At 38.4% G+C, this 23,254-nt stretch overlaps 1 protein-coding gene across 3 annotated transcripts in view; it reads right to left on the bottom strand.

Annotated features, from left to right (window-relative positions):
- Positions 1-23,254, bottom strand: part of sgsm2 (small G protein signaling modulator 2) — a 65,762-nt gene that overhangs the window by 18,151 nt on the left and 24,357 nt on the right. For all 3 annotated transcript variants that reach the window (XM_026369991.1, XM_026369999.1, XM_026370007.1), the window contains exons 3-6: positions 6,449-6,617; positions 2,998-3,165; positions 1,112-1,179; positions 128-276 (exon numbers count right to left, since the gene is read on the bottom strand). In XM_026369991.1, coding sequence (XP_026225776.1) covers positions 128-276; positions 1,112-1,179; positions 2,998-3,165; positions 6,449-6,617 — 554 coding nt within the window. The remainder of the gene's footprint in view (positions 1-127; positions 277-1,111; positions 1,180-2,997; positions 3,166-6,448; positions 6,618-23,254) is intronic.

Raw genomic sequence — 23,254 nt, 5'->3', positions numbered from 1 at the left:
TTTGTATAGTAACCTTATGCAACTCCTACAAGAACTCTCATCCCACATCCCAGTAATCACCTATCATTAAAACAACAGCACCTTCTGAAGACTGCAGCAACAGATCTAAATCAGCCATCACACTCACCCCTAGAGCAGGCCGGCGGCCGGCAGTAGTGTCCTGACCCCGGTGGGCCCCATGAATACGGTGTCGCTGAACTAGCTCATTGGCTGAGGGGTCGGTCCAAAAATGATCTGATGTCTTGAGTTTTGTGTATTCTAGAGCACAGGGCCCCACTGAAAACATGACACACACATACAGTCCTTTCACAAGACAATTTATCAGTATACTTTAATTTTCCAATTTAAACTCTAAAACTTGAAAATGGCTTCCTATTGCACTAAATGATTACGAAGTTCCATATAAATAAATCTTGATGATTTCCTTATTTACTTCCACTCTAATCTGTCCTAGTAGGAACTGATAATATTTTCATTTTTTCTGCAGGCAAAATGGTTGAATGCCTTTTCATTTTTAACACTTCACTTGTAAACTTAAGTAGACTATTACAGTCTGTCCTGTAAAATTATTATTGTAATGAATACACAAGCTTGGTTTCTTTCAGTTACTGTGAACAAATGGTATGATTATTTAGAGCAGCAGAATGGTGTGTAAGTAAACTACAATATGTGTGTTTATGAGACTGAAGGAACCTGTACAAGGGTACAAGTACAAGGGTGGCTTACTGATGTGTTTTTAATCATTTTAGGTCAACAGTGGAGTGCTGGTGCACAGAGACATATGATACATAAGCTTTTGGACACATAGATAAAAGATCAAAATCAAATCAATTTGAGTGTTAAAAGGACTGTTATGTTATGTTATGTTATGTTATGTTATGTTATGTTATGTTATGTTATGTTATGTTATGTTATGTTATGTGCTTTAGCTATTAGTGTGAACAGGACAGTATATAATTCAAAGAATTTGTAGCTATTTGGACACAGTAATTTGTGTTTCTGTCCCATTAACTTGTCCTAAGAACCTTTATTCAGCATTCTGTATTTTACTGGGCTTTGGTAATTTTGGAAATTTTGGCAGTCCAAGCACAGTATAAATTAGAGTACTTACCCAGGAGGGCTGCCAAGATCGGCCCAAAGACAGAGTCATGCATCAGAGCCTCCCTCTCGTAGTATTTACTGCAGTGACAAACACGGTTTATAGTAAATTTAAGAAAACCATTATTAAATGTGATCATCTCCTACTAAGGACCTTTATGTGAAATTTGAAAGAGAAGTATCATCCCGTCTAGCAATACCCAGCTATAGCCTCTGACCCCCACTGGATGTTTTATCCTTTTATGAACATAAAAAAAATATGGTAATCATGGTTTAATAAATGTTGGTGACTTTGACAAAAAAATTACATATTTTGATTTATTTCTACATCACTTTGTAAAAACGCATGTTTTCACTTGACATTAATGACGTATTTTTCCGACATTGTTTTGTCAAAGTCGCCAACTTTTATCGGTCATAATTGATTTATAAAGTCAATAAAAGGATGAAACATCAAAGGGGTGAATACTTTTTATAGGCTCTTATTTTGGATTTTTTGGACTCTGCCTGATCTGGACCCCATCTCTTGCCTGACCCCTTGGTGCTGTGAGTTCCGTTCATTCCCTGTCATTTCCCCCTGCTCTCAGTACCAGACCCGTACCTGTGCCTGCCTGATTCCACCTCCTCTGACCTGCACCCCTTCTACCCTGGATTCCCCCTCACCGGACCAGCCTGACCTGACCCTGCTTCCCGGCTACCCCTCTGGTTCAGTGAGTTTTCCCTCTGATCTGTGTTCTCCCTCGTTGTTCCCTTCCCTGCTCTGTTTCTGTTTGGATCTCCCTGTGTTTCGACCTGGATTGTCTTACTGTTGTGGATTTTGCCTGTTGGATTTATCTCTGGACTGCCTATTTGTGCATGAGCTGGATTCCCCTAGACCCCCTAGCCTTTGGATTTACTGTTTGGACTGCCTTGTTCTTTACCATAGACTGGTTTCTCTCACTGTTATTTGGACATTGGATTTCATCATATTCTGTGACTGTGTTCTCGTTGTGGTTCTGTGTTACTCTGATTACACTCCTGGACATTCTCCACCGGTTGCCATTCACCATCTCCACTGTCCTCCATTTTGCCCATGTGCTCTCTGTTGGTCGGCCATCTTGGTTGTGACCTCACTTCCTGTTTCAACCCCGACCACCATTCCCACCCTACGTCATCTCCTCCCATCTAGTGGCTGTTGACTTAACTGATTTACTGTTGTTTTGTCATTGCAAATAAAGATTGACTGCTCTGTTCTGTCCTGTGTATCTCTGGCCATGGAGTCCTTCCTCCAGCACATGACAGATGCATGTGACTGATCTGGGATAAAATTAAGGCCTGTATTGTACATTGCTTCAGTGTAAGTGAATGCACTTATGTAGCAGAGCAAAAAAACCCAGAATTAACTGAGCTGGTTGATAACCACCATAATGACAGCATTTGTTCACGATCATCCATGTTTGACATGGATCCGTATACAGTGGTTATGGTACAGTGCTGTACCATAGATATACACAGGACAGATTGAACAGTTGTCTGAACATGTTGCCAAAGTTCCCGTATTTGGCCAGTTCTCAACAGAACCAACAAAACCAGAAGATCAAACAACGCAACTCTTGTTTTACTTTGGATGTTTTTTCCAGTTTAATACTGTGATTGTCATTGGCATATGTCAGTGTACTTCACAGTGAAGCAGTGGTTCATCAATTCACTTTGGCTGACGAGCTGAGTGTGGACAGCTTGTTGAAGCATGTAGCGGTTCATAGTCCAGAACAAAACAACCAAAGATGGATCACTAGAGAAGAATAGAACTCATAAATATTTCATACAAGGGACTGTTCATCATTCAGCTACAACAAAGCCTGAAGTGGATTGCTGAGTCACTGCTGTGCAAATCAGAGGGCAAAAAATAAAACAAATCACCTGGAGTTGTCCACAATGTATTGTACTATCTTGTCTAGAACTTTCTCAAACAGAGCTGTTCGGACCCAGATGTGTTTAATGGCCTGAGCTGAGAGGGGCTGTGGGGGCCGGCTGGTGATGGATGAGCCCTGTCTCCTCAGAGGCTCATGGCCCACGCTCTGAGTTCTCCTGCAGGGCATGAAGTACAGGTTAATAACATTTACAGCCACTGCTACAGAGGGGAGATCATGTTGGGTGTGGTGGATACAGCATTCCTAAATCTAATATTTAACAGATGAATACAATGACAAGACAATCCATATGTTATTCTTATTTTGGACTATTTTTATACTTTTATTTGACATAAAGACACCCATGGATGGACCAACTGTGGATCGACATCATCTATACTGTTTTAAATATATACTGAGTTCCTGTAATTTAATTTATTGTTAATTATTAGTTGACATATACAGTGTCTTGATATCTATAGTAATGTTTAATTGGTTAATAAATAAAAATAATGTCCATCTTTGACCATGTGGAGGCAGTGTTTAACAGTATCACTAGATATAGTAATGTAGTTCATTACAACTCATCAATATTTATAACAGCTACTTACTGCTTGGTTTCTAAAAAATCTGTTCCACATCAGAAAATTTCTATTGCTAGTTTCTATGCTGGAAATCATCACAGGCCGATATGGAGGCGGATGCATGATGTCATGCTAAAACGAGAGCCCTTCATCCCAGACTGTTTGATCTGTGGCACTTCTACAGCAATCAGAACAAAACCACTTGCACACACAGACTTCAACAAGCTAATCAATGTGTCTGTGTGTGTCTCTGTTGAGGGGAACTCAGCAACCATAGTCACGATGTTAGCAATCCCCTGGTGTATGTGTGTGTATGTGTGTGTGAGGAAGGGGGGTTTAAACTAAGTCATGATTTTTGCAGTCCCCCAGCATTTTGAAGAAGTGTATGTGTATGTGTTTAGTGACAGTGCTCCAAGAGAATAGAGGACAGGATAATGTCAGTGATAAGACAGAATACAAAAGAGACAGGGTCTTCCTTTTCTAAATTTAACCCACAATGTGTTTCAGTCTTCTTTTAATGTGAAACATCTCCACTGTACTTAAGGTGTATGTTGCTTTGTTTGTACTTGTAGCTCCAAACAATGTCTGGCATTATTCTTTCCCAGATCCAGCACACAACAGGAGACCGTCTGTGTCAGATGTGTTCTCACTTGGGGAAATAATCTGTTTGGTTATGGTGAGGGAGTGGTAAAGATTCTTGGGTTTGTGTGTGCAGGAGCCACGATATGACACAAAACTAAAAGCAGAAATATGGGATGAGATTGCGTTCTTTAATCAAGAGTGCAGTTTTTTTAATTCAAGATCACATTTTAACAATTTCCTGTTCAGATTTTGTTATGCTTTCTCTCAAAACCCTTCCCCCACATTCAAAATTTGGTTGCTCGTGTTCAAATTTGTATTTGTGCTGTGTATTTGTATTGTATTTGTGTATTTCCTGCTCCTTGCACAGATTTCCAGTGCTCCTGCTCAAACCTTCCTCCTTGCTCTCAGTTGCTACTGCTCGCTCTCTAAACGTCTCACACTTGTTTCTGCGTTGAACAACCTGAGAGGACCCTATCAAAATTCACCAACCAATAGGATGGCAGGGCTAGCTGACCAATGACATACCATGCACACATACACATTAACACACACACACACACACCAAGACAATATAGTCCTGCTCAGCTGTAATAATCACTGCTGTAACTCTTCATTCCATGTTTTATGTTTGTTCATGTTCTCTCTTTCTGTCTCATTTACCATCACGGTCTGCCTCTTTCACTGCCAGTGGTGCAAACCACGTTACCATGGCAACCAGGGTAAATGAGAGATGGAGCTCTAAGGTGGGGTGACAGGGAGGTGGGTGGGGGAAAGGGTGGAAACATGTCTTGGTGACTGTGTACATGATTGCATGTACTGTATGGATTGTGATGGAGGGGAGAAACTTATGCAGAACAGATCCATACACAGTAATAGGCTTTAATGGTGTGTGTGGTCTCTCTGGGGAAATAAAGGCCAATGGGATGTGACAGATGAGTGAGAGACGGCAGCTGACACAAGACAAGAGCTGGCTGAGCTGAGCACTCAGTGTAACCAAACCAGTTATATTTTGCTAATTTACATCATGCAACAGAGCCATGTTGCAGTGACGTCTTCCTACACATTCTGTAGTTCTACACATTCTAATAGTTTTACTAATTGTGCATTATTTATACACTAACACATGGAGGTGTGTGTCTGAGTGTGTACATGTTTGCTGTTGTTGTTCAAAGCATTCTCGCATCCATTTGGATACCTCTGTGTAGCTTTGGTGAAGACATGGTAGCCAAGAGGCTCAGGCTAATGGACAATTAATGGGCTGGCAAACAGCTCAGCTATTACCTAAGTGTCTGCAGATAAAGCAGTTTATCATATCCTTTGTGCACACACATACACATAAATAAATACACAAACATGTTCGAACAATACACACCAACCACAAATCAGCCATCACAAGCACACACACACACACACACACACACACACAGACAGTACAAAGAAGCTTATCACAGCATGTACACACATTGCTCAGCTTTAGTAAACACTCAACTGACCAGAGATTGTGTTCTATCAGGTGAAGTGTATATGTAACTGTGTGTTTTACATGGAGATAATGACACAGTATGCATGACAGAAAGTTAATTCCTAAATAAACCTACGCACATAAAAGCTAAAAATAAATGTACATTTAATGAATAAATGTGGGGTGGATCGCAGGGGCATCTCAGACAAAATTATAAAAATTCTGGGGAACCTCAAAAGCTGAATACTGAAAAGTTTATTACATATTGAAATAAATAGCTGTTCAACAGGAAAATGGCTTAATAAAAGCAGAGTCTTGAGTTAACTAGCTATACGAGGGTTTGTCATGTGAAGAGGAGGAAGTCCAGAGACGAGACAAAAATACACTGGATAAGAGAAAACTAGTGTTTAAAACTTATATATAACACTAGATTTGGTCTGTCTTTTTATTTAAAGCACAAACAAACATACAACAAATAAATTCTCCTAATCTAGGTTCACAACAGGTCAAGGTTATTGGAAGCTTCAGGTTATAGGTGTTTTAGTGCGTAATTTAAAGCTACACTCAAAGTGTTATTATGCATAATCAAAACGTGGGGTTTATTAGTGTCTTTATCTCTAATTAACGTCAAAAATAAGATTCACCCAATTTGCATAAATTAAATTGTGATTTTGGTGTCTGGTGTGGTGCCCAGTGTTGGCACACAGACCATAAAATTATGAAGTGAAACTTAAATGTGAAATGAAAGCTGTGTGTTAAACATGTTGTAGGGAGCTCTCTCACTGTGTTGCATAGCTGTTAGTTCTGTGAGAAAGAAAAACGATGAAACTAACCTGGTGAGATCAGCCTGTTGCTGGAGTTGCTCTTGCACCTTGCGGCAAACTTCTCCGGCAATGTCATAGACTTTACCAACTTTGTTAAATAGGGCAGCGATCTTGTCGCTGCGGAGGAAACCAGCTGCCCGTCTTTTCAGTAGATGACCAAGGCAGGCCTCGATAGCAGCTAGACAGAGAGGAGAAGGGAGCATTAATATTGACCAGACAAAAGAGCAAGAAAGGAAGGATTTGAAAGAATGTACTATGTCATAAACTTTATTTAGATTTCAAAGGTAATTTTTCTAAAAATACAAATGTTTCATCAGCTCCATGACAGTCTGTCCTCTGAATCAATTGTTAGATTTGCAAATCAGCAGAAAAAGAAACCTGTGTGATTAACGTGCAAATGAGCTGAACACAGGTGCACAAAGAGAACAATTATGTGGATTTACAGCATAGAGAGTCCTCAGGAGCTGCACAAACATCAACAAACTGCTGTGACTCATAGCTTCATTCCACCTTCAGGCTTTCTTTTTATTTGGTAATGGACTTGGATGTGTGTAGGGAGATTGACTATTGGTGAACACTTTCCTCTGCATCTAATATTCTAGGGTGGAATGATATTATTTAATTAGGGGCTACACATTCAGGAGTAAGGCCACCTACAAATCCTTTAAATATTCAGAGCGTTGCAATAAGTAAGGAGTAACCTGTGTGCTACTCCCAGAATGTGCCCCTTTTACTGGATAGACTTGTATTGTCTTTTCATTACAGAAAACAACATATATTACTTATAAGAGCCTGTAGGGGATGATTTGCAGAAAAAGGGGCCAATCAAGGCCAACTTTACATTAAAACAATGAAGTGACAAACACAATAATACATAAATCACCTTAATCATAATCCAATAATAACATTTTTCCAACCATCCCTGCCTTTACATCCCTACCAGATTCAATCACCAGTCAACAGCAAAATCTGATTGGTTCAGGTTCAGGTGTTGGCTCAACAACAGGAAATTTTATAGAAATGCCCTGTGATTTACTTTAAAATGTTTAGACTTCATTAGTCAGAGTTTTCACTTCTTCTTCTTCTCTTTCGGCTTTTCCCATCAGGGGTCGCCACAGTGAATCATCCTTTTCCACCTAACTCTATCATGAACATCTTCTACCCTAACACCAGCTAACCTCATGTCCTCTGTTATAACATCCATGTATCTCCTCTTTGGCCGTCCTCTTGCCCTCCTGCCTGGCAGCTCCATCTCCAACCTCCTTCTACCAATATATTCACTATCCCTCCTCTGCACATGTCCAAACCATAGTCAGAGTTTTCACTATGAAGAATAATTATTTTACAGAATAAGTGTGATTCATCAGAAAAGTTGATGTTAGTCTGAAAGTAGACGATTAAGTCACAGATTCCATTTAGATTAGTAAAATAACATCTGCACAGATGTTTCAGCACTGAGTCCAAACAGATAGTTAACCTTAGTGTATATCTTGGGTTCATATTGAATGAGTAATGTTTTACATTTAAAGTTTAATCAGCAAACTGACATGATGGCGGCGTTTCATTATAATTGTAGCATATTTCATGGCAAATATTTGAACCATATTGAGGTTAAACCATAAACACACCATCTGTTGTAAAGTTTTTTAATAATAAGCACAAGTTACCTTAACTGAGTATAAAATAGGATTTTATTTATTCCGTATCCGATCTTACAGGCTTTGACAGCACCTTGCGGAAGAAAGTGAGAAGGAAATCAAGGCGAGCAGTCTCTGTCTAGCTGTGATCCGTATTAATGCTTGCCCATACCATCGGGCTTTTAAAGCCTGATGGTTAGGGCTAGAAGTAACAATGTGACATGATGAAATGGATAATTAAGCAGAGTATTTGCTTGGTTCTTATTTTAGTGTATGTTTTGCCATGAATTTAATGATTGTATGGGTTTATTGACTTTTAATAATGTGCTTACCTGCTGATTGGTAAATAAAATTTAATTAAAGGTTTCTGTGAAAAACACTGCATTTATTTATGCAAACAGTGTATGAAAACATACAACAAACAAAACGATTTTGTTAATTCACATTTTTTGTGGGCTTTGCAGCAGTTTTTCCTTCTGTGGGGTGAATATAGTGGATAATATTAGTGCTGAAATAAAATGATAGACACCATAATTCTCTGTGATGCTTCATGGGACTGGTGCTTTATGGGTTCAATTGTCTGCTTTTATTGTTTACTCGTGGAGCCTTAAAAAAGGTGCTGAGAGACTGGAAATTTTAGCTCAAACGGCTCTTTGCTTGGTATATTCACAACAACCGTACTCTGGCAGATCATCATGTTAACATCATCATGTACTAAGAAGTATTGTAGAGGTTGTATAGTATAGTAGAGTACTGGAGGTTGTATTAGCCTCTGATTCAGGAGTTGTTTTGTGACCTTCCAGATAATCAAAGTTTTAAAGCAGAAGACAAATACGAGTTGCTCTGTCCTCTGTTTCCAACGCAATTACTCATTTTGAGACAAAACTTAGATTGTAAACTGTTGCTTCTGCATTGATCTGTATACAGTTAAAATAGTGTAATGATTTGACACCATCTCCATTGACATCATTAGCAGAGCTAATGAAGACAAAGCTAATTAAGCAGCACTGTCTCATTTCACCTGTATCTTAGAGCTCAGGTTTCCCATGTGTCTCTCAGTATTTCAGACTGTCCTCTAAAAAGTAAAATGTAAAAACTCTGGGTCTTCAACAGAGCCTGTTTCCTGTCTAATTAATGGCTGCAAACATCCTTTGGAAAATCTAATCTAATACTACTGTATCTACTGTACACACAAATCAGAGTAAACACTTAGAGCCTCATAATCTTTGAGCAGGGTGATCTTTTCAAGCCCATGAAGAAAATCATTCTTGAAGTAATTATTGAACTTCAGGTTTCACCACTAAACTGCAAAACTCTTTGATTTGTGAAGCTGTTTATTTAGGCTTAAGGCAGCGAAAAGTGGGAGGCAAACAGAGAGTTTAACAGTTCTCTCAGTCCCTAAAGCATGATAGTCTTATATTTCTCTTAAGTTCAATATGCCAAATATGTCATAAAAATGACAAAGTAGTGCAAGTATTTTAAATTCATTTCACTGACTGATTTCTGGATAGCTAGTCTCATATGGAAATATATCTTGGTTAAAGAATATTCAAATATCACAAGCTCAAAAGCTTTGTCCAACAATGTCTGATATAAAAGTACCCCAAAGGTCCATACCTGTCTAACTAAGAGGCACTCCTCAGAAAGAAAAAGAAAAAGATAGATCGTGGGGGACACTGAGACAGGGAGGAGATTATAAAAATATAATTTCACCTGAGAAGATGGGACACACTTGATCCTTCATGCCACTTGCTGCTCAACTCCCACAACCAAATCACAGAGTCTGCTGCCAAACAGGTGACAATACCTGTGTTTACTGTGTTTCTGCTACAACTTCTGCAGCTATCCTGTATCTAACATAAAATGTCCTGTAGTTGTGGTCTAAGCTAATAAAAAATTTAGTCTGTGGTTAAGGTCTGTAGATCAGAATAAAAATCAGAACCAGACTCATTAGCCAAGTATGTGCACATTGCTCTGCAATTACAATGCCAAAACACTAGTTGTGTTTCTATGGCACTATGATGAGCTTCTTTAACACTTTGTTGTGTTACTTTGGTGGAATCTCAACAATGGCACCTGAAACTTAGAAGTTCAACTCATGTTGGAGTTAAAGCTAATACACAGGTGGATGAAATTATTAAAATAACTTTAAATGGACAAAAGCAATAATGAATAAATATTTACTCGTGAAAATTCAATTCAATTCAATTTTATTTGTATAGCACTTTTAACAATTGTCATTGTTGCAGCAGCTTTACACAACCAAAGAAACTTTAAACAACCAAAGAAACTTTAAACAACTTTTTATGAACAGTGAATATGTATGAATCAGATTGTCCCTGATGAGCAAGCCGAGGGCAACAGTGGCAAGGAAAAACTCCCTGAGAAGGTAACAGGAAGAAACTTTGAGAGGAACCGGACTCAACAGGGAACCCATCCTCATTGGGTGATAACAAATCAGACGCTTTTGAGTTGTGTTCAACAGAAGTTTTTAAAAAAAAATAAATTAATGAAACTGGCCTAGACAAAAATGACTGCACCCTTAACTTAACATTTTGTTGCACAACCTTTTGAGGCAATCACTGCAAGCAAGTGATTTCTGTAACTCTCAATGAGATTTCTGCACCTGACGAAAGGTATTTTAGCCCACTCCTCAAGATCAAACTGCTCTGAGGTTTGAATGGTGCCTTCTCCACACTGCATGTTTTAGATCTTTCCACAGATGTTCAATATGATTTAGATCAGGACTCGTAGAACGCCACTTCAGAATAGTCCAATGATTTGTTCTTAGCCATTCTTGGGTGTTTTTAGCTGTGTTTTGGGTCATTATCCTGTTGGAGGAACATGATCTCCAACTGAGACCAAGTTATCTGACACTGGGCAGCCTGTTTTGCTACAGAATGCCTTGATAGACTTGAGATTTCATTGTACTCTGCACAGATTTAAGACACCCTGTGCCAAATGCAGTAAAGCAGCTCCAGAGCACAACCAAGCCTCCTCCATATTTCACAGTAGGTAAAATGTACATTGTACCTTGAACTTGGATTTCACATTTAAGGTCTTTGGAAGTTCTTCTTGCTCTTTGGTTACCATTTGTATTATCTGTCTTTTCAATTGGTCATTTAATGTCTTCTTGCAGCCATGTTCAGGGACTTAAACTTCTGAATAGTATGTGCAACTGTAGGCACAGGAACAACAAGCTGCTTGGAGATGGCCTAACAGCTTTCACCTTTAACATGTATATCATAATTTTTCTAATCTCCTGAGACAACTACCTCTTTAGTTTTCTTTGGTCCATGTTGAGTGTGGTACACACATCATGATAGCAAACAGGATAGTGACCAATTTACACCCTTTAAAAAGGCAGACTGACTGATTACAAGTTTGAAGGCACCTGTAATGCTAATTAGTTTAGTTTAACATGTCCCTGTGGTCAAATTATTTTACTTTCTTTCTAGGGGTACCATCATTTTTGCCCAGGCCATTTTCATTAGTTAGTTTTTTAGTATATTTGTATTTAGTATTACTTTTGTCAGTTTCAAATCATTTGAGTGACGTTTGTGTGTTTTTCTTTCTTTAAGGGGAGGGTGCCAATAATTTTATCCACGTCTGTAGATTGTTAGGTTTGTACCCTAAACAGTTCAAATGAGAACACGACAATACTACGATTGCTTAAGATATTTATTTTAGGAGGCTCAGATGGAAAAAAAAGTGAAACAGGAAATGAGTAGGACAGCTGAGCAGAAGATTCCGGACAGGAATTTCAGGGTAGTTAAAGGAGTGGTTCTGCAACCAGGTAAACCAGGGCCAGTGGAGCAATGAGGTTAGGTGTCTGTAGTTTAAAGGCAAGCTGGAACAGATAATTAAACTGTAGAGAGAAGACTGGGGAGCCTGGAGAGACTGATGATAAGCCAGGTACAGGTAACAACCTGTAACAATGGGGTCATTTAAATGCAGTAGTCAGTTCATAAATAGGTAGTTTCAAGGCAAATAATTGTAGGTTGCTTTAGATAAAAGCAAGAAGAATGCAAAACAGTCTGTAATCCACAACCCAATTACTAAGAAACAGATAACAGGTCAGATCAGAGGTAGGGTCAGAAAAGTGACTTACAAAACGCCATAGAGGGGAAAACAGAAAATAATGGTCAGGGAATCAGATCAGGTCCAGTAACAGCATAGACAGCTGGAGAGTGGGCTGTAAAGGCAGAACTTTTACAGAGCGACTTACAAGTGTGATACAAGGAAAGGAGAATATCTTTGTCAAGTAGGTAAATAGTAATGAATAGTACTATAGGAAGCGATGTTTCCATTCCAGAAAAATCCAGTGAGGTATAGCCTGCACAGCTATATTCTGTATTCTATATTCTAGTGCTGTGAATCAAAGCAAAGGAATACATGCAAAGAACGCTTGCTCAGGGCTGTTTTTGTTTTCCCTCTTCGTTTCCTCCTGTGACTACTGCATTCCATCAGTGATCACAAACAAGGAAATTTTGTGCATTTCTATTGTGAGGGTTGCTTTGGTCTTTGTTGTTGCTGCTCCCTCTGTTGGATTTCTTTCATTTAAAGCCAGCACAGCTTTAATTAACAGGTTTAAACATAATAAAAACATAATAAAATCTGTGACTGATTCTTATTGTTATTAATAGCAGCTTTTAGGGAATACAGCTGGGATGCTATTTATTTCTCTTGCACTAAATTGATGGAAATCCTGCTGAGCACGGACAGAAAGATGGTTAGAAATGTCTACATGACAATGAAATCAATACGACAGTGATGGTGAGGCAGCACTCTTTTGCGTCCGGTTCCCTAAGGTGAGGATGGAGTGTATGTATTGTTAACCGTGAGAAAAAAAGATCAGGGTCTTCTGGGCTCACAAAAATGTAGTGCAAATTGACTCAGGTTTAGGTCTCAGGTTACTGCCTCTCAACACCTTTTTCTTGCTCTCTTGTGTAGCATGGGAGAATATTGGAAAGAAAGAGAAAGGATTGAGAGATGGTTCATGAGTCAGGCAGGGCTATATATCTGTATCTAGTTCTGGTTGCCGTTGAAATTTTACTTTTGCTGCAGTGGCTGTATAGAGAAAATCATCTGTGGCAGGAGCAATGTAGTATGCTGTTCTGCATATTGCTGAGTTGCAACCATGGCTGTTTGAGTAAGAACAACAAAGCGTTTAAGAATGAAGACAAGCAGGGACTGTTGTTGTACAGTAGAACTAAGGTGGCTGCTTTTCCAGTCACATGGGTTCAAGATAATGCTTAATAAAAATGTATTATAAACAAGATAAGTCCAAATTGAAATTAAGATGCAGGAAAGACTGATGTAAAGAGTGGATGTGCAGAGATACATGTGCAAAACAAATGCAGAATGAGCCAAGGTTGGCACTGGTGTGTTTCAATGACACTTATTTTAACAGAGACAAGTCTGATAGGCCAAGACAAAAAGCACACAGAAATGTGATCTCATCTGTTTCAGATACATATTTAGTCTTTCACTGTCAGTTTTCATTGAAAACTTCCCTTTCCCAAATACATCTGTTTTAATGGATATCCTGTTTCCACAAAAGAAACTTATCTTCATGCCTTTCATTTCTCCCTCAGGATAGTACTGTATGCGTGCATTTTTCAATGTTATGCGTCGTGATTCACACCCCATTTGTACGCCTCTTCCTCCACTCTCACACTTCCTCTGTTCACCTTATGACTTATAACACCTCCTCTCTGTGTCCGTGCCGTTCTCTTTTCTCTTTTTCTCATGGCACTTTTCATCTATTACTGTTTATTGTGAAACATAAAGAAACCACACAGTGGGTACTAATGAAGCACTATAGAAGTGTGTGTACCATTTTCTAAAACAGCACCTTTTATAAACGGATTATCAATCATCACTAATAGCTTTATTATTGTCAGATGAATAACTTCTTACTGCTTTACTAGATTATTTACTATGAACCAGTTTTGGTTTGCCAGGTTGAGGATCTCTGCAACAGAAAGACCACAACGGACATTTGCTAAGGAGGAGATAATAAAAGAACTTAATTAATGACTTCTTAGCATTGATAATTTTAAACTTTCATTAGTGGTTGCTTAAAAAGAGAACTAAAAATAAATTATTTGTTACTCAGGTGTATGATGATGTAATGCATGCTCAAACATTAGGCATATTTTGTGCATGTGTTTTTAGGGCTGTAGTCTAGTACCATTAAGTTGACTCTAGAGTTAAGTCCATTTGTTTCAGTACTTCTACATGCCCATGTAGAGCAGTGACAATGCTATGTAACAACAAACTGACAGCATGGCAACAAAAAATTTATTTCCTAAAAGAAAAAACAAAACAAAACAAAACAAAACATCTTGTTCAAGACCAATGGCCCATCAAAATCAGACCAGAATCAAGATTGAGGTTATACCAGCCCGTATTTCTGTTTGTTAAGATTGCTATGCTGAATCAGCATTAGAGTCTTTGGTGGATCATCTTTATATTTCATCCATTTGCCTTCAATCCCCCTTCAGCAGCATTGGGCAAAAGCGGAGAGGAAAAACTTATTTTAACAATAATCTTTAGCAGAACCAGGCTCAGGATGGGTGGCCATTTGCCTTCACCAGTTGGGGTGAATGTGAAAGTGAAGAGAGAAGAGCAGACAATAGAAAGTCAAGTTCTACTCTTTATTATCATTATTTAATCTATGGAGGTAAAACTTTCCCCCACCACAGAAAAGTAACTTTAATCTTTGTGACATCATCACAATGAGAAGTGGGCTCCACAACCCAGAAACACCAATTAGTGATTTTTTGTCGTACACGCCAGCAGTTTCCATTCAAGTGAGTGGTTGCCATGTTTTTACATGGATTACTGTTAAACTTTGCAGTATACCATTTTATCTGTTTACATCCAAAAAATATATTATGTTACATGCTTGAATAAAGATAATAAAATGAATAAAAAATATCAGCCATACAAACATCACGAATTGTGATGTCACTTTCCTGCATTGAACATCAGAAATATAGTTCCTGGGCATTTTTATCACCGGCATTACTATGCAACATTTAGCTGAACAGATTTGCTCAGGAGTTTCGTAATTCTGAATTATAAAAGAAGAAAACATTACACTGCATTCTGTCTTTCAGAGACACATCTTTCCCTTACCTTTGAATTTACACTGATTTATTCTTTTCATCTTAATTATCAGAACTTTCCAAGGAGGTTTTTGGTTTTGTAAGTGAACTAAAACAGTGAAACACTGAATATAACGCAGGACAAAGAAATATTATTGGCAAATGATAATCATTAACAAAACGTATTAACTCATTTTAAAGGGTGCCTTATTAGACAGGGGTACCTAAAGAGCATAATGTAAAATGAGGATGTCAGTCTTGCATACAGCACATCATCCCTATATTGAGGCATCATCTTGTACAAAACAAAGTTACACTATTTCCTGTGATCTATCAATTTGATGACTTCAAATTTACCCAAAAATGCTTTGAGTGATGCCACAGCAGTAGCAGACTGATATTTTTCTCTTAACTGGCATCATGTCATATTAGAGAGAATCAATGTTTTTTTCCTGTGAGAAGGCAGATGTTCTCATTATGTGTGGAGTGGAGCACTAATCATGGTGATTGTCAGAGAGAGATGGTGCTGATTAAGCACTTGTCTATTACAGAGGTTGCTGTGTCTGTGTGCTTATGTCTTCACACCTGGGGAGTCCAGTGTAACAAAACACTGGACTCCCCAGATGTACTGGTAAATGTGATGTGGTTAATGATGATCAGGGCTGTTGAGAAACTTTAACACACTCACATTAATTAAAGCAGCTGAGTAATGATGTATTATTGCTGAGATTGTTAAAGTGGGATAAGTTTCACACCGGTTCTCAGAGAACAAACAAATGTTACCAATGTGTAAATGTCTGTACTCAACATCTGCTAAATATTGGGCTGAGCTGGATTTCATAATACTGAAAAAGTAACTTATGCTGTATGTAGTCAATTCATTATTAGAAATATCAGGGTTAATCTGGGCATATTTTAATGAACTGACATAAGCTAAACAACCTGATAAGGTTGGGAAAATACATGGATTCACTAATCTCTAATGTGCTTTATCATTAGCAAATATCAGTGTACAAAACACTCAGCAGCTTTCCATTTTTAATCACTTTTGAGTCTGCATTTAGTTATTAAAATAAGAAGTGTGGTTATAACATCTGTGAGAAACTAGATGAAGTGCTCTCTGTAGCAGGTGTCTTCCAGTCAACATGATCCACTTTGGATCTTGCACTGAGCATTTTTGCTGCTCCAGAAAACAGAATTATACATATTCAGTCTAGTTGATGAATTTAGTTCATCAGTTTAAAATAGTCACACATCCCAGTTATACTTTCATTTATATCATATCACAAATGTAAGCGTTATAATTAAAAACTGTTATTTTCTTTACTAGTTACCCCTTTGTATTTGGATCTCAATTAGTTAAGGTGTCAGTTCTTTAGATCTATTAAAAATAGTAACCAAAAAGGTTTTACAATGAAGAAGACAACATCTCAGTAAAAATATTTTTTTGGTAAGGAAGGGCCTTGGCACAAAAGTTAATTTGTTTTGATGGAAGAACTAATTTGAGTTCTGTATATATATATATACACACACACAGTGGCAAGAAGTAACAAGTATGTGAACCCTTCAAAATGTCATGGTTGTCTGCATCAATTCCTATAAAATGTGATCTGATCTTAACCTAAGCCAAGATTAGTAATAAATATAATGTGCCTAAAATATTAACAAAAAAAAAATTTTTGCTCTTTTAGGTCTTTATTGAGAAGAATCATAGAAACCTCAGTGCTAATGAGTATGCAAACACTTGGAATTACTAACCTCCACTTAGGAGCAATAACCTCAACCAGGCGTTTCCTGTAGCTGCGGATCAGGTCTGCACAACATTTAGGACTTAGCCAATTCTTCCTGGCAGAACTGCTTTAGCTCTGTCATATTCTTTGGACATCTCATGTGCGTGGCTCTATTAAAGTAGTTCCATAGCATCTCTGTTGGGTTAAAGCCTGGGTTCCAACTTGGCAATTTCAAAAGGTGGATTTTGTTTTTCTGAAGCCATTCTGTTTGTTTATTGCACTGTTGCATCACCCAACTTCTACAGAGTTTCAGCTGACACACAGACATTCTCATATTATCCTGAAGAATTTTTTGATACACTTGGGAAATCATCTTCCTCTCAATGACTACAAGTTGATCAGGCCTTGATGCAGCAAAGCAGGCACAGAGTTTATTTTTTCACTGTAACTGTAAGTTCAATTTATTTTGTCATTTTTAATTACATGTAACTAGTTTCTCCATGGGACAAATTTTAATACACAGTATTACACACATGTAACCACGGTAAACATGGCCCCTTATCGTGACACAAGACAGAGTGCAATACAACAAACAATAAATGCCCCTTACTGCTTAAACCCAAATGCTATAAACATAATATGTAATTTCCTTGAACTATAACTTCCCAATAGAAGAACACACTGCCGTGTGCAATGCCTTTGACTGAAGTATTGTGTGTTTTGGAACGGCACATTCCATAAATACCAGCTTGGAAAAGCTGATCAAGTGTCTGTTTATCTGTGCCAACCAGCACTGCTCATTGCCCACGCACTCACCCACACCCACATACTTGATATATATGCAACCACAATTTTTTAAATGCAACAACCTATAATTTGTAAACCACAATGTGTAGAGGTCTGTCAATTGGATAATGTAATTGTAAAAATTCAAAACTCATATAAACACAGTAACTGCTAGCTGTAATTGTGTCCACCCACTGTAGAAGGTAGAGTCAATGTTTTGTGCGTGGGTGTGAGAGAGTTAGAAACTGGCTGCCAACAGAGAGAAAGAAAATAGGAGGCAGGGATTAAAGCGAGTTAGGGAGAGATGAGAGTGGGTATTCTCTCAACCGCTCCCTCTGTTAGGGCTTGCAAGTCTCCTCCCCGCTGTAAGCTGCATCCCACCAGACAGTCTCATGGGTCCAGAATCTGAACGTCATGGTCTCCAGCCTCATTTCCTGCCATGCCCATATATGGTTTAATTACTGCTCTCTGTCTATGCCTCTACACTCTCTCCTACCTGTAACCACATCATCTGTTTCACCTGTGCAAAGCCCTTCCCTGTACATGCAGTCCTCTCACATCCGCCAGATTGTGCCACTTCTTTCGAAGCCACACTCCATCGCTTCGTACCCTGCTAACCTGCTAACCTGTTGCTGACCTGACCTGCCAGTTGACCACTAATTTCCTGTCTCAACCCAGCAAGTCTTTGCTGATCTGACCCGTTTTCTGCCTTTTGAACTACCCTTTTTCTGGACTGTGGAGATTCTGCAAGCCTTGTCAGCTGGATGTCTCTCAGTCTCCACTGTTCACAGTGCACTCTCCAGTCTTTATACATTGCACCATGTGCCTTCACATTCTAGGACTCCATCCCCTGGCTCATCCACCATCCTCAGTACTCAACTATCGCCACCACTCTCCAATCAGCACCCCAGGACTACAGAAACTGATAAGCTTTAAATTAACTTTTCCTTTAATCCTAATGACAGAACATGGGTCCATTGTATGAAGCAAAATTAGCTTATAGTGCTGTTTCAGTACTACGGCATCCTCTAAATGCTGACTGCAACTATTGCATATGGTAAAATTTGAATAGAGGTTTCACTACAGCATCCTTAAGCCTACAACCTGTGGTATCTATCTATCTATCTATCTATCTATCTATCTATCTATCTATCTATCTATCTATCTATCTCTATATATATACTGTATATATATATATATATATATATATATATATATATATATATATATATATATTATAGTGTAGAGGACACCTTGTCACTTCATTATGACATCTGAGAGTAGCCATCAACCAACATACATACACAAACACATACTGGTAAGAATCTTCCTATAACAGTTATTCATGACCATTCTCGGTACTTATACTGTATGACAAAATCTAGCACTGTCCTTTAATTGTCCTTTTGATGCCCTTTATCTATTGTTTCTCCACATACAGTTCACAAACTTACAATGTGTTGTCATCACAGACTTTAGATGCTTGTGGTTGTGTGTTACAATGACAGACTTCTTCAGTACATCATCTGCAGCACTAAGCCACTAAATTCCATTGACATAGATTGTTTCAGCCCCTCTAGTCCCATCAATGAAAGGAGATAAACCCCAGAAATGCTCCTCTTATATATCTGATGAGCAGCTGAAGAGGTGATAGGTGGACTGACTAAATCAATATTTAATCACCCTGTGTGTATGCTGACCTGAGACCTAAGAAATTGGGCATTAGAGCACAGGGCAATAAATGGAGGATGAGTTAGTAGGATGAAGAAACAAAGAGTGAAATGAAGGAACAACTCTCTCTGTTGCCTTAGTCTCTGTTGACCGTTTCTGGTGCTAGAACAATGCCCTGAAACCAAACTCTACAACACATAAACCTGATTAAATCTGCTTTAAAGTCCACAGATCAATAAATCGAAGTGTTTTTCATTACGAGTGTAATAAATATGAAACTTACAGTCAGCCGTGGCACAAAGCTAATAACAAACTAGGTAAAAATCTGAAAGCATAAATGCTAATGTACTGTTTCACTTTGTTAATTTGTGTCTGTCTCAATATGTACTGTATGAACTGTATCTTGATGGTGTTTTAATAGATAATGGGAGGCCAGGTGCCTTTTTAAACAAATAAATATTTCACTACTGTCGAATATGTTAAGGTCAAATATAAAAGTCTAATATAAAAGTGAAATCTATTGACATTTTTATTCAACTGTATTCTACATGTCTTTAACACTTTCATGTTAGATACTGAGGAATGAAAGCTCATTGGGTTAACTAAATACAGCTGCTGCTGGTGTTGCTACAGAGCTAATGTTAATACACTTGAGGTGCCCATATTATGCAAAAATAATTTTTGTATATAGACTGTATATGACTCTCTGGTGCATGTAGAGACACTAAGTATGTTAGAAATACACTCCTTCCTTTATTTATATTTTCCTGTTTTGTGCAAACTAGTTCTTAAATTGAACATGCGAAGTTTGTGCTGGAAATATTCTTGAGTCTCATTGACCCAATCCCAGCTCACGCTTGATCCTAACACTGCCCATGACAACTTTAGCTGAAACCGGCAGTTTGGCATTGTTTTTCCTTGCTACAGCAAACTCACTCTGCAAACAACAAAACAGTAGCAGCAGTGCGCAAAGTATGGACACTGCTCACTCGTTAGAGTCTCTTCTTTCCCCATCCTCTCAGGATCTGTACAAACTGAATTTATTTGTTTTTACCGGAGCAAACAAACCAATAAAAGTGTGCACTGTGTGTGTGTGTGTGTGTGTGTGTGTGTGTGCGCGCGTGGGCGAAGTTCTGACTATTTTTGGCTGCTGGATTCATTTATAGACTGAAGCTAAAAGATGGACTTATTCTGATTGTCTGCTATCTATACGTGGGTGTTAGTCAAAGTCAAACTAGCAGAGTGGAGTGGCTGAAATGAAAAAACAGATCATTGCACAGAACAGTTTGTGATTTTTCACAAGTCCATTTAAAGTCTGACTAAAACTAAAGCAAAGTTTCCTAAAGTCTGATTAAATCATTTTCCACCACGACCAAGGGTGTTCCATTGTGTTGGTCTATAGTATCCTTCTCTCATTTTTCTTACAACTGGGATGCAGTCATAACAAAAATTATATAAATTTCTATGCCTGTTTTTTTTCCTCAAGGGTCAACAAAAAACAAGTAGTACACACAGTAGTGTACACTGTAGCACAAAAAAGTTTCCACATAGTTCCATAAAGAAAGAAAGAAATATACTGTACAAAAAAGGACTTAGACATTAACGGAAAATAATCTTGGGCAACACATGATGGAAGCAGAAAAGAAAAAACTTTTTTTAGCATCATTTATGCCAGGAGACAAACTTTCACTGGAATGACGGACTGCCATTTTGGAACATAGTATTAATTTCTCCTAACACATCCAAGTTTGGATCTCACCCATGCACCCACACAAACTCAAATGAATACTTTCAAAGTCAATATCTGTTGCTGTGAAAAGCCTACAACGTGTCGTGTTGTCATGTCTTAACAAAAGTTGTGGTTTATGGACACTCTGACCCCACACAGCTCTTTGGCTCCTTGGTTTAAGGTGAAGCCCAACTCAACCACAACCTCCAGGCACACATAATGAAATAGATATGAGAATGTATTTTTCTATAACAGAAACTTCTCCCTGTAGATTCTTGAAAGCAGGAATGTGTGAGTGACAGCAGGTCATTGCAACCTGCAGGTCCTGTGGCAAAACACTGATGGGTGTAAAGCTGGTTAATAACGGTGAAGGCTATTTACATGTACATGTAGTAATTTAGCAGACACCTTTATCCAAAGCAACTTACAAGTGAGATGTAAGATACAAGATACAAGGCAAAGGCCGGCTAAGCTATACGATGCAACCACCTTTTCCAGTGCACCACGAGCTATAGCAAAGAATTATAGTTAACTCCGTTCCTGTGTTTTGCCAGAGCCACATCAGATAAAACATCTTCTTGAAAGAGCCTTACAAAGACTGCAATTGAGGCTCAAGCTTCACATATGCTGTATGTGAACTGTAAGTGTCTAAATGTGTCCAAATTTCTGAGAGTTGTATTTTCTGTCATAAAGTAAAAAAAAAAACACTTACAAGGGTAGCAGGGTTTCCATGGAGACTAGCTTTAATCGGTGGAATACCTGACGTTTCACTACAGTCTTTTGTGACTTCCAATTCCTGCCATTCTCAATTAATTCAGAGAGAGAGAGTGTGTGAGAGATGCAGAGAGAAAACTGCACAGATGGAAATAGTACACAGAAAACCGACTTTTACTATTTCTACTGTTGTCTGAAAACTTTCATTCAGGGCTAGCAGGTTGGATTTGTCATGCAAGACGCCAATAGAAAACATGAACATTCAATTTGAGAAATTCAAAAGACTGGTCCTTGTGCTACAGCTACTGGTTCATATGTTACGTACAGAAACATTTATTAGCTTGAGGACATTTGTTGCTGACATTTGTATTACAGTTTCTTAGTTAGGTGGTTTGAAAGTCTATGTCATAAATACAACATTGTGCTTCCCAGTGTGGCCAACAAACCTTCTGTTTGGGAAATAAACTGTTCTAATGATGTCTTTAGAGCATCTATATTTTATATTTGTTTGATTTATGTATATGTTATGTTATGGTATATTTCTATTTTGGCATTTAAGAATAATAGACAAGAAATAGAAGAATAAGAAAAAACAAACAAACATCTGAATACTGCTGAGACCTGAGAGTGAGACCTGAGACTCAGCAGAGCTGCACGATCCTGGTTTAACTGAGAAACACCAATTTACCTTTTTGTTTGCAAATGAAATTCAAATATCTTACGATTTTGTTTCTAATAAAAAACTAGAGCAGTGGATTAGGCTAACACTATATTTAATAAGGTAGAGATGTGAGGCATACATGCCATATGAGAAAGGTAAAGTTTTAAGCTCATTTTGTAGTTAATGCAGTGTGTTCCACTGATTTGGCCCACTCATATTGATGCAGCAGCTGAGGTTCTGGCACAAAGTCACTGGAGGCCAGAACTGCTGCATGCTTGTTGTGGAAGGCTGCACAAACCATCTTAAGTGCCCTTAAACACCCACAATTATGTAACTGCGGACACTCCGCTTACTTAGTGCATGCCTCGGCTCACCTAGTACATACCTTAACAAAAGTTGTGGTTTATGGACACTCTGACCCCACACAGCTCTTTGGCTCCTTGGTTTAAGGTGAAGCCTGACCCAACCACAACCTCCAGACAGCCACCCTGACATTATCCTGTAGGATACTTTGATAGACTTGTTCCTCTTTATGATGACAAGCTGTACAGGCCCACAGGCAACAAAGGGGCCCTTGCCTCACAGCAAAAAAGGCTTGGGTTCAAATCCATGGGATGCGTTTGCGAGTTCTCCCTGTATCTGCATGGGTACTTTGGCTTCCTCCCACCATCCAAAGACATGCGTGTTAGGGTTTTGGTGACTCTAAATTGCCCGTAGGTGTGAATGTTTGTTTCTACATTATACTGTATGTTGGTCCTGTGATAGACTGGTG

This window comes from Anabas testudineus, chromosome 13 (genome assembly GCF_900324465.2).
Source record: "Anabas testudineus chromosome 13, fAnaTes1.2, whole genome shotgun sequence".
NCBI lineage: Eukaryota > Metazoa > Chordata > Actinopteri > Anabantiformes > Anabantidae > Anabas > Anabas testudineus.
The sequence above is the reverse complement of the archived record's forward strand: the minus strand, read 5'-3'. Positions and strand labels throughout refer to the sequence as shown.